General features: G+C 42.0%; 1 protein-coding gene across 1 annotated transcript; it reads left to right on the forward strand.

The window, feature by feature from the left end:
• Window positions 1–467: 467 nt before the first annotated feature.
• On the forward strand, window positions 468–16,762 carry LOC116359804 (gastrula zinc finger protein XlCGF26.1-like). Its single transcript, XM_031813549.1, has 3 exons — window positions 468–562; window positions 3,123–3,362; window positions 13,779–16,762. The coding sequence occupies exons 2-3, from the start codon at window positions 3,260–3,262 to the stop codon at window positions 15,179–15,181; spliced, it is 1,506 nt and encodes a 501-aa protein (XP_031669409.1). The 5' UTR covers window positions 468–562; window positions 3,123–3,259; the 3' UTR covers window positions 15,182–16,762.
• Window positions 16,763–18,296: the final 1,534 nt, after the last annotated feature.

Genomic DNA, 18,296 nt, shown 5'->3' on the forward strand with positions numbered 1-18,296 from the left:
GTAAATTTACAAACAGAAAACCACATTTTCGTACCCTACAAAAGGACATTTAACTGTATTTTAAGACGGTTAAATGCTCTACTAACAAAAAAGCTGTTAGAATTGTAAGTATATGCATGTCCCTTTTAAAAAAAAAAAATTGTACCTTTATTTAACCAGGCAAGTCAGTTAAGAACACATTCTTATTTTCAATGACGGCCTGGGAACAGTGGGTTAACTGCCTGTTCAGGGGCAGAACGACAGATTTGTACCTTGTCAGCTCGGGGGTTTGAACTCGCAACCTTCCGGTTACTAGTCCAACGCTCTAACCACTAGGCTATTCTGCCACCCTTAAGGTCCTTGTGTAATTGTAATATGATATTGTACCCCCTAGCTCGATTGTCTATTGTTTATAATCTATGTATGCTTGTGTTCCCTCATGTGCTTTATGTATTGATTTGATATTTAAAAAATTACAATTAAAAAAAATTCGTAGTGGGGAACAGGAAGTTCCGGGTCGAAACGACAGAACTGTGTTGTTTTGTCGATAGTGGTTGTGTCCGTTTCAAATGTATCATTGTAGGTATGTAATAGCATGTTTAAACTTGCTAATGTCGAGAGAATATATAATACGATAGGTAACAAATCAGTCAATGTATTATCACGTTTGGTAAAGGTTTTAATTTTATGTGTTATTTTGGGGTCAAACCGAGTGAGTGAAGAACGTGTAAAAAATATTTTACAAGTCACATACTGGACTTTGGGTTTATCTGAGTGTATGTACGTAATTTCGTCAAAGTAATTTCATAAAGATTCTACTTATTTGAGGTCGTTTTTACATGTTCTTGGTTTTGTATAAAATGTTTATGAGCTGGTAAATAGCCTCGTCCGAACCATCCTGTTCTCGCGAGTTTACATACACTGTTTCGTTAATGTAAGCTCGCGAGATCAGGATGGGTCGTACGATGCAAGTCAAAAGGCGGCAACGGTTTCGGTTGTCTTTCAAGGAGTTTGCTCGTGGTGAAATGGCGACATGAGGCTGCGTGATGGAGTGTCAAAATAGAGGGAAGCTAACTGAAGTTATCCTTCACCATTTGGAGAGAGAGGCCAACTGCAGGGAATGGCATCGATTCATGCGGATGAATCGGTGCACGTGTCAAACTCATTCCATGGAGGACCAAGTGTCTACGGGTTTTCGCTCCACCCTTGTACTTGATTAATGAATTAAGGTCGCCAATTAGAAAGGAACTCCTCTCATCTGATTGTATAGGTTTTAATTGAGATGGGGGGGGGGGAAACCGAGGAGACTCGGCCCTCAATGGAATGAGTTTGACACTCCTGAAACAATGGAAAAGGAGAGAGTTTGAGAAGCAACAGCTGTGCTGGAGTGCGATCAGTGTGGGGGACAGTTCTTCTGATGATATGGAGTGGGAGGATGAGGGCCTAGTATGTGAATGGTCTGTAGTGGAAAGACAGGAAGAACAGAGATATTGATACTGGAAGCAGAGGCGCATGTACTATAGAAACTCCAGAGGCCTACGGTAGAGAGCTAGAGTAATAATATTTTAGAGTGGAAAGATGGGATGTGTTTGAGGAGACCACAGGGCCTCATTTACACCCTGATTAACCAAGGCCATAAAAAGAGGTGAAGTTAAACTGGGATGCAGCCGTGTAAATGAGAACTTGTTCTGAACTAACCTACCTGGTTAAATAAAGGTGATATAAAACATTGAAAGTGGTAGATTGTTAATATCTTGTGCTGGTCAGGTTCAGCAAGGGAAGATTCTTCAAATGGAAAATCATAATGGGACGAAGCTCAGAAGCCGTGACCCTGGAGCTGATGCTACATTGAAGGGAGTAATAATCTCTGAGGTCCCAATATCTATGTCCATGGATGATATTGTTAAAGAACATGTGAAGGGAGACAGTGGTTGAAGCCTAAAGGTTGATCAGTAGGAAAGAGGGTTAAAGAAGTGAAAGCTTATCAGTGCTGTTGAGGTGTTAGAAGGTTTTGTCTGGAAAAGTACAGAATAGGATTCCTTAGCTTCAATGTCAGTGATTTTGACCCAGCCTCATTAATCAACCAATCAAATGTATTTATAAAGCCCTTCTTACATCAGCTGATGTCACAAAGTGCTGTACAGAAACCCAGCCTAAAACCCCAAACAGCAAGCAATGCAAGTGTAGAAGCACAGTGGCTAGGAAAATGCAGGAACCTAGGAAGAAACCCTGAGAGGAACCAGGCTATGAGGGGTGGCCAGTCCTCTTCTGCCTGTGCTGGGTGGAGATTATAACAGAACATTGCCAATATGTTCAAATGTTCATAGATGACCGGCAGGGTCAAATAATAATAATCACAGTGGTTGTCAAGGGTGCGACAGGTCAGCACCTCAGGAGTCAATTTCAGTTGGCTTTTCATAGCCGATCATTGTGAGTATCTCTACTGCTCCTGCTGTCTCTAGAGAGTTGAAAACAGCAGGTCTGGGACAGGTACCACAACCGGTGAACAGGTCAGGGTTCCAAGCAGAACAGTTGAAACTGGAGCAGCAACCGTGAATCATCACAGTGTTTTTAAATGCCAAAGAATGGGACAAGTAGATGTTGAGTGAAAAGATGTGCCAAGTGTTGTGGGGAACATGATTACAGTGAATGTTGGAGCAATGTGACTGTTAAGTGTTGCAATTGTGCGGAGGACACACAGAGCAGCATTTGGTGGATGCCAGGTGCAGAGAGATGCTCAGAGATATAGAATCTGTCATGATGTATCATATGCAGAGGCTGTAAGGCAGACTGGTGGAACTACAGTGCAGACTGATGGAGCTTAATACAGTGAAGACAAGGTTATTCATGAAATAGTACATAGTGCTGCCTGAAACATACTCCTACCTTGTACTAAATGGTTGTTGAGTCATTTATGCATTTATGTGAATTTAGGAAATCTACTATAGATTAAGTGCACTTATGTCGTGCAATTTCAAATGTGTACTTTGTGTCTAATGTGAATGAATGTTTTGTCAGGGATTATCTACCTGATCTACTGAAATGATAATCAAACATGAAAAAAGATAAAATATTTTTACAGAATAAAGTGCCAGAACTGTCAAGAAAATAACTTTTGTTTCTGTTTGTCTTTATTACTACAGACCTTAATCTGAGGCCAGTAACATCAACAGTGAGGACAAACGCAACCTGTCTCTCTCCTTCCACACTGAGTAGGAACCTACAGTCACTGTGTCCTGATTGTGACAGTGGAGCCCAGTTGGCTCTGCAGGATCCAGAGATGGCATCAGTGAAGCTGGAAGACTGCAGTCAAACACTGCTGAATGTCAACCTTAAAGATGAAGAAGAAGAGGAGGAGAAGATTAGGAAAACTGTTAGTCATGGTAAGAGCTGGTTCTATCTAGAAGTTATATTCATATATTAGACCTCCATAAGTTATGACCAGTCTATTGCTAGGTTGAATTCTGTAATTCTGACATCACACATCCCTGAATAACTCAAGACTTCACAGCGAAGCAAAAACTATTTAAACTTGTATCGCCTGCCTTTGCCCACACATTGTCTCAAGAACTTTGAAAATGTTTAATACCCTCAATCACCAAGTTAGGCATTCCTCATTTCAAAATAGGCCATGGCATCATCACTGTCAATATTGAATTATAATTTGTTTGCTGCACAGAATATCAGATCTCAACAACGATTGGAGAAGTGTTGAACATAACCAGTAGACTACCACATCCTGATGATTTATATCTGATACATATATATTTAATATGTCAAGTTGTAGAAACATGTTGCATGTTTTTCCTCGTCAATCTACACACAATACCCCATAATGACATCACAATACCCCAAAATGACATCACAATACCCCATAATGACATCACAATACCCCATAATGACAAAGCCAAAACAGGTTTTTAGAAATTCTTGCAAATGTAATAAAAAAAATTGCTTATTTACCTAAGTTTTCAGACCCTTTGCTATGAGATGATCCTTGAGATGTTTCTACAACTTGGAGTCCACCTGTGGTAAATTCAATTGATTGGACATGATTTGGACAGGCACACACCTGTCTATGTCAGGTCCCACAGTTGACACTGCATGTCAGAGTTAAAACCAAGTCATGAGGTGGAAGGATTTGTCCGTCGAGCTCCGTGACAGGATTGTGTCGGCACAGATCTGGAGACCAGTACCAAAACATTTCTGCAGCATTAAAGGTCCCAAGAACACAGAGGCCTCCATTAGTCTTCAATGGAAGAAGTTTGGAACCACCAAGACTCTTCCTAGAGCTGGCCACCCGGCCAAACTGAGCAATCGTGGGAGAAGGGTCAGGATCAGGGAGGTGGCCAAGAACCCGATGGTCACTCTGACAAAGCTACAGAGTTCCTCTATGGATCTTCCAGAAGGACAACCATCTCTGCAGCACTCCACTAATCAGGCTTTTATGGTAGAGTGCCCAGACGGAAGCCACTCCTCAGTAAAAGGCACATGATAGTCCACTTGGAGTTTGCCAAAAGGCACCTAAAGGACTCTGACCATGAGCTTGAGAGGATCTGCAGAGAAGAATGGGAAAAAAATCCCCAAATACAATTGTGCCAAGCTTGTAGCTTCATACCCAACAAGACTCAAGGCTGTAATCAATGCCAAAGGTGCTTCAACTAACTATTGTGTAAAGGGTCTGAATACTTACATAAATGTAATATTTAATGTTATTTCTAAAAATCTGTTTTTGCCCTTGTCATTATGGGTATTGTGTGTCGACTGATGAGAATTAGAATAAGACTGTAATGTAACAAAAACAAAAAGCCAAGGGGTCTGAATACTTTTGGGAGTATGGGAGTACCTGCCATTCATAGATTGTGGGCTCTGCATCTCGTTCCATATCTCGCCATATGAACCGGAGCAGTGTGGTATCGGAAGGCAGAAAACGAATCTGATGAAACAGGGCTTTGATGTCTCCACTGATGGCTGTAGAGTGCTGCCGGAACCGGAGATGGACACCGAGCAAGGAAGGACCTAAGGTTGGTCTGGGGAGTAAACAGTCATTCAGGCTTTGACCAGCAGCTTGGAATGAACAGTTGAAGACAAGTCTATACTTCCCACCATGTTGCTGGATAACATGGTGAGGGAGATACCAGGATTCACGGAGTGCGTTTCCCTCTTCATGAGCTGTCACTTCAGTGACGTAGCCTGCCTTCACAAGGTTATGAATCTCTCGGTTATGAACTTCTGCAAGCTCAGGATTCTTCACCAGGCGTCGCTCCGTTCCACACAGTAGTGGGAGTACAGCCCGTATCGTGGTTGCCAGAGGAGGATGGTTGGGCACCCGTAGCAGTGGGGTTGCATACCTGCGAACGCCATCCATTTCAGTGGTGGTGGTGCTCTTCTCCAGGTCTAATGCATAGTCATGTTTTGAGCGAGTGACCTCCTGTAGCTTCCGGTTGGAGAAGGTGTCCATCTTCCAGAGCATCTCAACATTCCGAAGGAGGTCAGTGGCTGCATCTGGATTGCTTTGGTGAAGAGGACTTGCTGTGACAGTACAGCTTGGGTGGAGAGAAGTAGATGGGATGGACCTTGCACAGCCCAACCCAAGGATGTATGGACAGCAATGGGCCCTCCTTCTGGTCCAGCTCGTATAGGCTGTCGGGGTGACGAGATGTGGGTGGTCTGACCCAATCAGGATAAGTGGCGCTACTCTGGCCAGGTTAGGAAGAGGCAATCCTCGGAGATGAGGATATTGTTTCTGTAGAACACTTACCGGGCAGGAGTGCTCTGCAAGATTCAAGCCATCTGCTGTGAAGGCATTGGTGATGTTATAGGCCACGTCCCTGTTTCCTGAAGGTGAAATGCTAAAGGTTACAGCAGAGCCTTTCATTTGGATAACATCATGTCGCACCGTTCTGAGATTAAGGGTCTCGGGGGTCCCTTCCAGGTTAAGCTGACGGGTGGCCGCCATGAGAATGATGGTTCTTTCTGACCCATCATCTAGAACGGCGAATGTATCAATGCTTCTCCCTTCACTTTGCAGAGTGACCTTGACCACCTTCAACATGACCCTTGGAGACCGGTTCTGCTGGTCGAGGTACAGCTCCTTTGCAGCTCCTACCATGAGCATACTCTGCTCCTTCTGTGCTTGGGGAATTAGATCATGCAACACGGTGAGATGGATTTCTTTACAGCGGATGCAGGGTTTCCTCAATGTGCAGGTCTCCGCCTTATGGCTACGGGCACACTTATTGCAATATGGGCAGTAAGGCTGGAATTTGATGTTCTTGCTCTTGAGAGGGGTCTTCTTCCCGGGTTCCTCCCCGGCCTCACTATTTAAGTACATGGTAGTGGGATTTGGCCTTTTCTGTCCCTCCTGGCATTCAAACTCCTTCCTTCCCCCGGTGGCTATGGCGGAGATTGTGGCCTGGTGAGCGATGCTCTTCGCCTTTGCCTTCACCTCCAACCATGCGGCCAGGTCTCTGAGAGCATAGGTGCTTCTCGAGCCCTCTTTCAGGATGCCCTTATTCAAACAATGTTCAATGAAACTGTCTCTGAGGTACACTGGAAGTTTGCTAAGAACCTGTCCACGTGGGAGCCACATTTCAGCTCGTTCCCGTCTTCTCCTTCAATGGATTGGAGCATCGAGGTCAGGGATTGGACAGCCAGGGAGAATTCTTGGAAGGCAGCATGGTCTCCCATTTTAATTGGAGACGTGTTCAGGATGTTGTTTAGTTCATTCTGGACTAGCTGACGTGGCTCACCATATCTCATCTTCAGGGCCTGGAGAGCAGCAGTGTATGGTGTTGCGGAGTGCATAAAGGATTGGGCCAGCCTGTATGCACTGGGAAACCGCAAATGATCCATTAGTACTTGGTATTTGTAGCGTTCTGACAGATGACTGTGAATACCCAGTAGACTCTCCAATGCCATTTCCAAAAGGACAAATTCACTCTCCTTTCCGTTTTCAAAGTATGGCAGTTTGGGTCTGGGAATTCCATAGGCTGAGGCTACTAGAAGTTGCATAATGTTGGCTCCCTCTTCTGGTTGCGTGAAGGATAAACCCGGGACTTCTGATGAGCCCACTGTGGCCTCATTGGGCCGGTCCCCTACTGTCCCAGACCCTCCATTTGTGGCAGCCGGAATTGGGCGAGAGCCCTCCGACCTGTTGTTTGAGGACTGGCCTGGCCCTGGACGAAAGGAACGATTTGCCTTGGTTGGTAATTGGCAGAAAGGCGAAGGAGTGATGCTTTGTCCAGATGGAGGAATGCTAACTTGTGTCACTGGCATAGAGGGCGTTGGCAGAGCGGCCTGTCTTCCGTGCTCTGTGTTGGCTGTTGACCCCGGAGCCTCTGGGGACTGTGTGCCATGCTGTACCAGAGGGGCAGATTGGGAAAGAAAGGCAGACCGGTCAGGTACATGTAGAGGGGTGGTCAGGTCAACTCCCTGTTCGTTCCTCTCCAAGAAGGATGAGACCATCTGTGCCTCCTCCAATTCCCTTCTGGCTTGACGGTGCCGTCGCTGCTGTGCCAGGTCCTTGGCAATGAATTCCTGTAGAGCTCTACGGGCCTGCACATCCAATTGGTGACATCGTTCATCAGCCTGTCGTTCCTCCTCAATCTGACGCTCAATTTCTTCCAAAGCTAATAGTTTCATCCTCTCTTGTAGGACAGCGGTCTGTGAATCGCTAGTGAATGGCGGCTGCCATGGCCACTTCCAAAGGGGTATCCACTGGTCGAACTCCCACTCCGTCTAGAGTGCTTCGACGATTTCCCATTAGTTAAGGAGTGAGCGGAGCCTCAGGAAGCTGGTCGACCTGTGCAGTGGGAGTTACCTCCTCCATAGGTTCTTCATGTAGACCACTTTCCTGCTCCAAAGCAGTTTCCGGTCCTTGGCTCAGAGGGGATGGTTGATGGCTGAAACGTATAGTTGATCCATCAACACTTTGAGCTCTGGTGGGCTTGCCCTTTGATGTCGGAAACTTGACCACATAATCCTTAAGATAACCAGGGGCTTGCCTGGTTCTTCTGGTGCTGTTGGTGGTTGAGGATGAAGCCTTTGTTGCTTTAGGCTTAGCTCCTGGATATTTCCTTTGTTCCAAGACCTTTCCCTCAGCTGCTCTCTCCTCCTCTCTTCTTCCTTCCAGGGGAGACAATTCTTCCCTCTCCGCCTCCATTTCCTTTCCACCTGTCTTTGGTTCAGTCATCATCCGTCTCGAAGGACCATTGAAAGATTAGTGGAATCTGTGTGGGTAGCTGGACAGGTAGGATGACTGACAGTGAAGGTGAACAGGTGGTCATGTGTCAGCTGACAGAGGAATGGATGAGACTGAGGCAGGAATTCCTTTAACCATAAAGTGGTATATTTACTGAGTAGTGTGGATTCATGGACGCACAGAACCTCTGGATCAGATGGAGTTAAGGAAGAGAAAGCAGCGAGATCAGGCGATGGCAATTTCCTCCTTTTATGGAGTTGAGATCTGTCGGTCATTTCCACCTGACCTAATTAAAGCGCCCCTGGCCCAGCTGAGTAAATGGCAATGAATTAAAGGATTATTCCACCAACTCCATGGGCCTTTTCTACACACAGTGATACAGTTTCAGGGTGAAATATCTTAGTAGAATTTGTGTTTAAAGTAATGACTATCACCCTTGTGATGTTGAGTGGAGGATGGTATAGCTCATCATTTTCACCACTTTTGCCTCTTATTAGTTTTTGACTCCTACCCAGTTTTAGAATAGTTTGATTCCCCTTCCCATACAGCAAACTGAAATGAATACATACACTACCGTTGAAAAGTTTAGGGTCACTTAGAAATGTCCTTGTTTTTGAAAGAAAAGTATATTTTTTTGGTCCATTAAAATCACATCAAATTGACCATTAATACAGTGTAGACATTGTTAATGTTGTAAATGACTTGTAGCTGGAAACGGATGATTTTTTAAAATGGAATATCTACATAGGTGTACAGAGGCCCATTATCAGCAACCATCACTCCTATGATCCAAATGCATGTTGTGTTAGCTAATCCAAGTTTATCATTTTAAAGGGCTAATTGATCATTACAAAACCCTTTTGCAATTATGTTAGCACAGCTGAAAACTGTGGTGCTGATAAAAGAAGCAATAAAACGGTCCTTTTTTAGACTAGTTGAGTATCTGGGTCATTTGTCGGTTCGACTACAGGCTCAAAATGGCCAGAAACAAAGACCTTTCTTCTGAAAGTCATCAGTCTATTCTTGTTCTGAGAAATGAAGGCTATTCCATGTGAGAAATTTCCAAGAAACTGAAGATCTCTTGCAGTTCTGTGGACTACTCCCTTCACAGAACAGTGCAAACTGGCTCTAACCAGAATAGAAAGAGGAGTGGGAGGCCCCTGTGCACAACTGGGCAAGAGGACAAGTATTTTAGAGTGTCTAGTTTGAGAAACAGTCGTCTCACAAGTCCTCAACTGGCAGCTTCATTAAATAGTACCCGCAAAACACCAATCTCAATGTCAACAGTGAAGAGGCGACTCCGGGATGCTGGCCTTCTAGACACTATTCTGGTTAGCGACTGTTTGCATTGTTCTGTGAAGAGAGTAGTACACAGTGTTGTACGAGATCTTCAGCCGTTTCCAGCTACAATAGTCATTTACAACATTAACAATGTCTACACTGTATTTCTGATCACTTTGACATTTTTTGATTGGACAAAAAATGTGCTATTCTTTTAAAAACATGCACATTTGTAACTTTAGAATTTATTTATTTATTTCACCACTAATGGTAGTGTATTTAAAATATATATTTTTTTAACCCTTATTTAACTTTCTTAGTGTACCGGTTATTGTCCGGAATTTCCGATGACTGACGTGCCCAAAGTAAACTGCCCAGAAGCTAGGATATGCATATACTTGATAGCATTGGATAGAAAACACTCTGAACTTTCTAAAACTGTAAAAATAATGTCTGTGGGTATAACAGAACTTATATGACAGGTGAAAACCTTGAGTAAAATCCATCCTGAATTTTTATTTCTTGAGGTCACAGATTTTTTCAATGCTTGCCTATGGGATATTCAAATTGATAGGACCCAGATTGCAGTTCCTTTGGCTTCCACTAAATGTCAACAGTCTTTAGAAAGGGTTTCATGCTTGTTTTTTGAAAAATGAGTAATTGTAGTTTTTCCAAGATGTCCCCCTTAGAAAAGTAGTCATGTTGCACGCATCAACGAGAGTGCGCTCTTCGTTATTTATCTTTGCTATTGAACACACTATTCTCCGTCTTAAATATTATTGTTTATTTACATATTAGAATACCTGAGGATTAATTGGAAACTTCGTTTGACTTTTTTGGACGATCTTTACCGGTAACCTTTAGGATTCGTTTGCGTGCATGTTGAACGAGTGACCTACTGAATCAAGCGCGCCATCTAAACTGATACTTTTGGGATATAATGAAGGATATTATCGAACAAAACAACCATTCATTGTGTAGCTGGGACCCTTGGGATTGCAATCAGAAGAAGATCTTCAGAGGTAAGTGATTTATTTGAATTTCGCGCTCTGCAATTTCACCGGATGTTGTCGTAAGTGTCCTGCTAGCATTTGGACATAGGCAAGTCAGTTAAGAACAAATTCCTATTTTCAATGATGGCCTAGGAACATTGGGTTAACTGCCTTGTTCAGGGGCAGAACCACAGATTTTTACCTTGTCAGCTCGGGGATTCGATCTTGCAACCTTCCGGTTGCTCTAAACACTAGGCTACTTGTCACCCGGTATGGCCAGAAGAGGACTGGTCACCACTCTGAGCCTGGTTCCTCTCTCGGTTTCTTCCTAGGTTCCTGCTTTCTAGGGAGTTTTTTTGTGGCCACTGTGCTTCTACATCTGCATTGCTTGCTCTTTGGGGATTTTAGGCTGGGTTTCTGTTAACCTCTCTGGGACCGTTTGGGACGCGAGCGTCCCACCTTTCAACTGCCAGTGAAACTGCAGGGCGCCAAATTCAAAACAACAGAAATCCCATAATTAATATTCCTCAAACATACAAGTATTTTACACCATTTTAAAGATACAATTGTCGTTAATCCAACCACAGTGTCCGATTTCAAAAACACTTTTCGGTGAAAGCAGAACATATCGTTATGTTAGGTCAGAGCCAAGTCACAGAAAGCATTCAGCCATTTTCCAACAAAAGAGTGGAGTCACAAAAAGCAGAAATATCAATAAAATGAATCACCTACCTTTGATGATCTTCATCCGATGACACTCCTAGGACATCATATTACACAATACATGTATGTTTTGTTCGGTAAAGTTCATATTTATATGCAAAAATCTGAGTTTACATGGGAGCTTTACGTTCAGTAGTTCCACAACATCCGGTGATTTTTGCAGAAAGCCACATCAATTACAGAAATGCTCATAATAAATGTTGATGAAAATACAAGAATTATGCAGGGAATTATAGATACACTTCTCATTAATGCAACCGCTGTGTCCGATTTCAAAAAAACTTGACCAAAAAAGCATAATCTGAGTACGGCGCTCAGACAACAAAATCAAGCCAAACAAATGTCTGCCATGTTGGAGTCGAGAGATGTCAGAATAACATGATAAATATTCACTTACGTTTGATGATCTTCATCAGAATGCACTCCCAGGGATCCCAGGTCCACAATAAGTGCTTGTTCTGTTTGATAATGTACATTTATTTCAAAACAGCAACTTTTGTTGGCGCGTTCAGTACACAATCTAAACTCACCAAGCGCGTTCACTAGTTTCAGACGAAAAGTCAAAAAAAGTTCCGTTACAGTCCGTAGCAACATGTCAAACGATGTTTAGAATCAATCTTTCTGACGTTTTTAACATAAATCTTCATTAATGTTCCAACCGGACAATTCCTTTGTCTGTACAAATGAAGTGGAACGTAGCTACCTTTCATGTGAGCGCGCCAGACCAAGGCTGTGGCACTCTGCTAGACCACTCACTCATAGAGCCCTTATGAGCCCCTCTTTTAGAGTAGAAGGAAGCCAAAAATAAAAATAACTAACATCACACGGTATCTTCAATAGTATCTTCAATAGGAGCTGAGTTGAATAACTACAACCTCAGATTTCCCACTTCCTGGTAGGATTTTCTTCCCAGGATTTTACCTGCCATATGAGTTCTGTTATACTCACAGACATCATTCAAACAGTTTTAGAAACTTCAGAGTGTTTTCTATCCAAATGTTCTATTCATATGCATATTCTAGCTTTTTCGTCTGAGTAGCAGGCAGCTTAATTTGGGCACGTTTTTCATACAAGCTACCCAATACTGCCCCCTACCCCAAAGAAGTTAACTTCACTAGGGTAGGGGGCAGCATTTGGAATTTTGGATGAAAAGCGTGCCCAAATTAAACTGCCTGCTACTCGGGGCCCATAAGCTAGGATATGCATATAATTAGTCGATTTGGATAGAAAACACTGTTAAAATAATGTTAAAATAATGTCTGAGTATAACAGAACTGATATGGCAGGCGAAAACCAGAGGAAAATCCAACCAGGAAGTACTATTATTTTGAAAGGCTGTTTTTCCATTGAAAGCCTATCCACCATACGAAGACTTAGGACCCAGTGGAAATCTGTCTTCCTCAACATGTGACCAGTCTTTAGGCATTGTTTCAGATCTCTATGGCTTCCTCAACACGTGACCAGTCTTTAGGCATTGTTTCAGGCTTTTACTCTGAAAAATGAGGGATATCCACCGCTTTCAATGAGAGGACAGTGGAAATTTCCATCCATGAGCCAGGCACGTGATCGAGAGCGCGCATTTCTTGTTTACCTTTTTCCATTGAAGAAGCTTTTGTCCGGTAGAAATATTGATTATTTATGACAAAAGCAACCTGAAGATTGATTTTAAACATCGTTTGACATGTTTCTACTATCTTTTATTGTGTTTTTTGACTTTTCGAGAGTGCTTATTGTGCCTTTGGATTTCTGAACTAAACGCACCAACAAAACGGAGGTATTTGGACATAAAGATGAACTTTATTGAAGAAAACAAACATTTGTTGTCTAACAAATCCTGTGAGTGCCATCTGATGAAGATCATCAAAGGTAAGTGATTCATTTTTATGCTATTTCTGACTTTTGTGAAGCTCTCCTTGGTTGGAAAATGGCTGTATGGGTTTCTGTGTCTAGTCGCTGACCTAACATAATCGCAGAGTGTGCTTTCGCCGTAAAGCCTTTTTGAAATCTGACACAGCGGTTGCATTAAGGAGAAGTTTATCTGTATTCGTATGTTTAACACTTGTATCTTTTATCAATGTTTATGATGAGTATTTCTGTTTTGATGTGGCTCTCTTACTTTCATCGGATGTTTGTTTGAGACAATGCAATTCTGAACACAACACACCAATTTCAAATGAGGTTTTTGGACATAAAGATTAACTTTATCGAACAAAACACACATTTATTGTGTAACATGAAGTCCTGTGAGTGCCATCTGATGAAGATCATCAAAGGTTAGTGATTAATTTAATCGCTATTTCTGACTTTTATGAGACCTCTCCTTGGCTGGAAAATGACTGTATGGTTTTCTGTGACTAGGTGCTGACCTAACATAATCGTTTGGTGTGCTTTCGCCGTAAAGCCTAATTGAAATCGAACACTGTGGCTGGATTTACAAGAAGTTTATCTTTAAAATGGTGTAAAATCATTTTAATTATGGGATTTGAACCAGACAGGTTAAGCACTTTGTGACAACTACTAATGTAAAAAGTGCTTCATAAAATACATTTGATTAACATGTATATCACACCAACTGACTGTTTTTTCTGATGTTCACACAGGATACCATGTTGAGACATTCTCCACATCCAGAGAGCAACAGCAGGAAGATCAGAGAGCTAAGATGTCTCATCACTGCCCACATTGTGAAGAGATTTTCCCATTTCTATCAAAGCTAAAAATACACCTAAAAATACACACAGGAGAGAAGCCTTACTCCTGCTCTGACTGTGGAAAATGCTTCAAAACATCAACTGTGCTAAAACGTCACCAGAGAACACACACAGGAGAGAAGCCTTTCTTCTGCCCTGACTGTGGAACTAGTTTCTCTCAACTTTCCCACTTAAAGACACATGAACGTATACATACAGGGGAGAAGCCCTACTCCTGCTCTGACTGTGGAAAATGTTTTAAAACATCAAATCAGCTAAAGGTTCATCAAAGAACACACACAGGTGAGAAGCCATACTCCTGCTCTGACTGTGGAAAATGCTCCACAACATCAACTGAACTAAAAGTTCATCAAAGAACACACACAGGAGAGAAGCCTTTCTTCTGCCCTGACTGTGGAACTAGTTTCTCTCAACTTTCCCACTTAAAATCACATGAACGTATACATACAGGAGAGAAGCCTTTCTTCTGCCCTGACTGTGGAACTAGTTTCTCTCAACTTTCCCACTTAAAGACACATGAACGTATACATACAGGGGAGAAGCCCTACTCCTGCTCTGACTGTGGAAAATGTTTTAAAACATCAAATCAGCTAAAGGTTCATCAAATAACACACACAGGTGAGAAGCCATACTCCTGCTCTGACTGTGGAAAATGCTTCACAACATCAGCTGATCTAAAAGTTCATCAAAGAACACACACAAGAGAGAAGCCTTTCTTCTGCCCTGACTGTGGAACTAGTTTCTCTCAACTTTCCCACTTAAAGACACATGAACGTATACATACAGGAGAGAAGCCTTTCTTCTGCCCTGACTGTGGAACTAGTTTCTCTCAACTTTCCCACTTAAAGACACATGAACGTATACATACAGGAGAGAAGCCTTTCTTCTGCCCTGACTGTGGAACTAGTTTCTCTCAACTTTCCCACTTAAAATCACATGAACGTATACATACAGGGGTGAAGCCTTATTCCTGCTCTGACTGTGGAAAATGTTTTAAAACATCAAATCAGCTAAAGGTTCATCAAAGAACACACACAGGTGAGAAGCCATACTCCTGCTCTGACTGTGGAAAATGTTTAAAAACATCAAATGAGCTAAAAGTTCATCAGAGAATACACACCGGAGAAAAGCCTTACTCCTGTTCTGACTGTGGTTTAAGTTTCTCTCGATTGTATACCTTAAAAAAACATCAACATATACATGAAGGAGAGAAACCATACTCCTGCTCTGCCTGTGTAAAATGCTTCAAAACAGCAACTGAGCTAAAAGTTCATCAGAGAACACACTCATGAGAGAAGCCTGCTTACGTCTGCCCTGACTTTTGGGTGAGTTTCTGTCAAAGGCTAGACCAAAGTCAAACGTATAGCCAAAGGCTGCTTGTTTGAATCTCATCAAGGAGGACTTGAGCATTTTCAGCTAATTAGCAACTTTGCAACTACTTACTACTTTTTAACTATGTTAGCATGTTAGCTTAACATGCAACTACTTAGCATGTTAACCTTTACCCTAACCTTTCCCCTAAACCCATTTAACTCTACCTTAAACCCCTCACCCCTAACCTAGCTAACGTTAGCAACAACAAATTGGAATTCGTAACATACCATACATATTACAAGTTCGTAATATGTTGTATAAATAGCAATGCGTAAAATAACATACGAATTGTAATTCTTAACATACGATACATCCTACAAGTCGTATTATACTGAACAACAATCTAAACGTAACAAGTTCAAAGATTTATGGTTCGTATAAGGAAATCAATTTTAAATAAATGAGGCCCTAATCTATGGATTTCACATGACTGGGCAGGGGCTCATGAATGGGTGGGACTTGGGAGGGCGTAGGCCCACTTGGGAGCCAGTCCCAGCCAGTCAGAATGAGTTTTTCCACACAAAAGGTTTTTATTACAGACAGAAATACTACTCATCCCCCCCAGACAATCCTGCAGGTGAAGAGGTCCTGGGCTGCCGTGGTTACATGTGATCTGCAGTCGTGAGGCCGGTTGGATGTATTGCCAAATTCTCTAAAACGATGAAGGACGTTAGAGGTGGCAGCTCTGGTGGACGTTCCTGCAGTCATCATGAGAATTGCACATTCCCTAAACTTGAGACTGTGATGTAGTGTGGCATTTATTTAGACTTAAATGCTCACTAACAGGGATATTAACTAATTTGTGCACAACATTTGAGAGAAATAAGATTTGTGCCTATGGAACATCTCTGGAATGTTTTATTTCAGCTCATGAAACCAACACTTTACATGTTTACTTTATATTGTAGTTCATATTGGTAGGCCAATGTCATGTAACCTAAACATGCTAAATGGAGTGGAATGGATGTTTTTGTAACATAATACGTTTTGCTCTGAGACCAGGTTGTCCCTCTGCAGTATTCTGTGGGAAGGAGCTAGTAGACACTTCTTACATTTTTTATTGAACCTTTATTTAACTAGGCAAGTCAGTTAAGAACAAATTCTTATTTACAATGATGGCCTAGGAACAGTGGGTTAACTACCTTGTTCAGAGGCAGAACAACAGATTTTTACCTTGTCAGCTCGGGGATTCGATTTAGCAACCTTTTGGTTACTGGCCCAATGCTCTAACCACAAGTCTACCTTCCACGCCTAACATGAATCAGATAGAGATTGTGTGATGATCACTTTTCACCATTAGTTTGGGGGGGATTCTTTTACAACTTTATTTAATGATACACAGCTTATGAAATGAATCCATGTGTTTATTAATTGTCTTTCAAACTAGATTAGTTATTTTAGTTACTGATCATGAATGTGTTTGGATAACTGCATTGAAGCAAACTTTATTGATCTGCCAATGAAAAATAAAGTTACATGAATATGTACTGGTCAACCTCTTCTTCTCTTTAGTATTCAGTTCTTCATATTAGATCTGACAGTATGAATGGTTCTTATGGTTGTATTCAGTTCTTCATATTAGATCTGACAGTATGAATGGTTCTTATGGTTGTATTCAGTTCTTCATATTAGATCTGACAGTATGAATGGTTCTTATGGTTGTATTCAGTTCTTCATATTAGATCTGACAGTATGAATGGTTCTTATGGTTGTATTCAGTTCTTCATATTAGATCTGACAGTATGAATGGTTCTTATGGTTGTATTCAGTTCTTCATTTTCGATATGACAGTATGACAGTAGGACAGAGAAGTGCTTAGACTGGGCTGAGAGGGAGCTTGACCTCCTGTAGCAGTGGGACGGCCATGAGACCAGAGGTGGCAGAACTGAGTGCTCGGGTTGGGATACAGGGTTTGAGCCTGAAAGTAGAGATGGGGCAGTTCCTCTTGCTGCACCGTAAGTAAACACCATTGTCTTGTAGTGGATGTGAGCTTCGACTGGAAGCCAGTGGAATGTACGGAGGAGCAGGGTGACATGGGGGATCTTGGGAAGGTTAAACACCCAGACGGAGTTCAGTGGAGACCCATCATTCAGGGCAGGTGAGCCACCTGTTTTGAGCCCCACAGTTATAGCGATAAAACAGTGTGAAATAAAGGATCTGTTTGATCATGTCAACATCATACTTTCAACATCTGAGCTAGCAGTCATCATCATGAATCAAGTCCACAATCTACTGGCAAATCCTTTTTAATCTTTGTCATATGAAGAGAAATAATGAGAAACATTATGGACATAAACATCACACAACAAATTGCAAATTCAACAATGAGTTGCAAAGCAATCATTAGCCTACTATTCAGTGGAGTGGCTGTGTGGTCCCAAGTCTAAGATTAAGGGGCTTTTTTCCTAGTTTAAAATTGTAACATTTCAACATTGGCCGTGCTGTCAATGGAGCTTGATTTGTGCCGCGCTCAAATCAACTTAACTCGGGTACTGCAAAATCTGACTTGTGTGAGTTCAAAACAACTGGGAACTCAGAGAGAAACAAGCTACGACAGAGAAAATATGTTTTGAACTTTCATCCAACTCGGAATTGTAAATTGGGAACTCGGGCTTCTTTCTACAGCTACGACCTGAAGATCACTGACGTCATCATGATTCCATTTTTTTTCCTTCAAGTTCCCAGTTGTCTTGAAAGCACCATAAATCCAGAGAATGACAGACTTTGTTGACCAAGTTTGATGACAAAATATGGCCACAAATTTCTGCCGCGTCACCTTCCTGTTCAAGTGAGCACAGCACAACAAGGTGAGTCCAAAAATGTCTTGTATGCTGCTGCATAAATTATGTAATATGCCAGGAAGATATGTATACTGTAGCTAAGAAAGTAATACTAAGTGTATGTTGTGTAGTAAGATGTTAGTAGCCCATGTGCCTCACCCTAATAATTTTATTTAGTTTCACATCTTAATTTTGCCTACTGTTCTGACTTGGTGGTTCACATGTAGCCTATAACCTGTTTTTGAGAAATGTA

Source organism: Oncorhynchus kisutch, unplaced genomic scaffold, assembly GCF_002021735.2.
Source record: "Oncorhynchus kisutch isolate 150728-3 unplaced genomic scaffold, Okis_V2 Okis05a-Okis16b_hom, whole genome shotgun sequence".
In the NCBI taxonomy this organism is placed as follows: domain Eukaryota; kingdom Metazoa; phylum Chordata; class Actinopteri; order Salmoniformes; family Salmonidae; genus Oncorhynchus; species Oncorhynchus kisutch.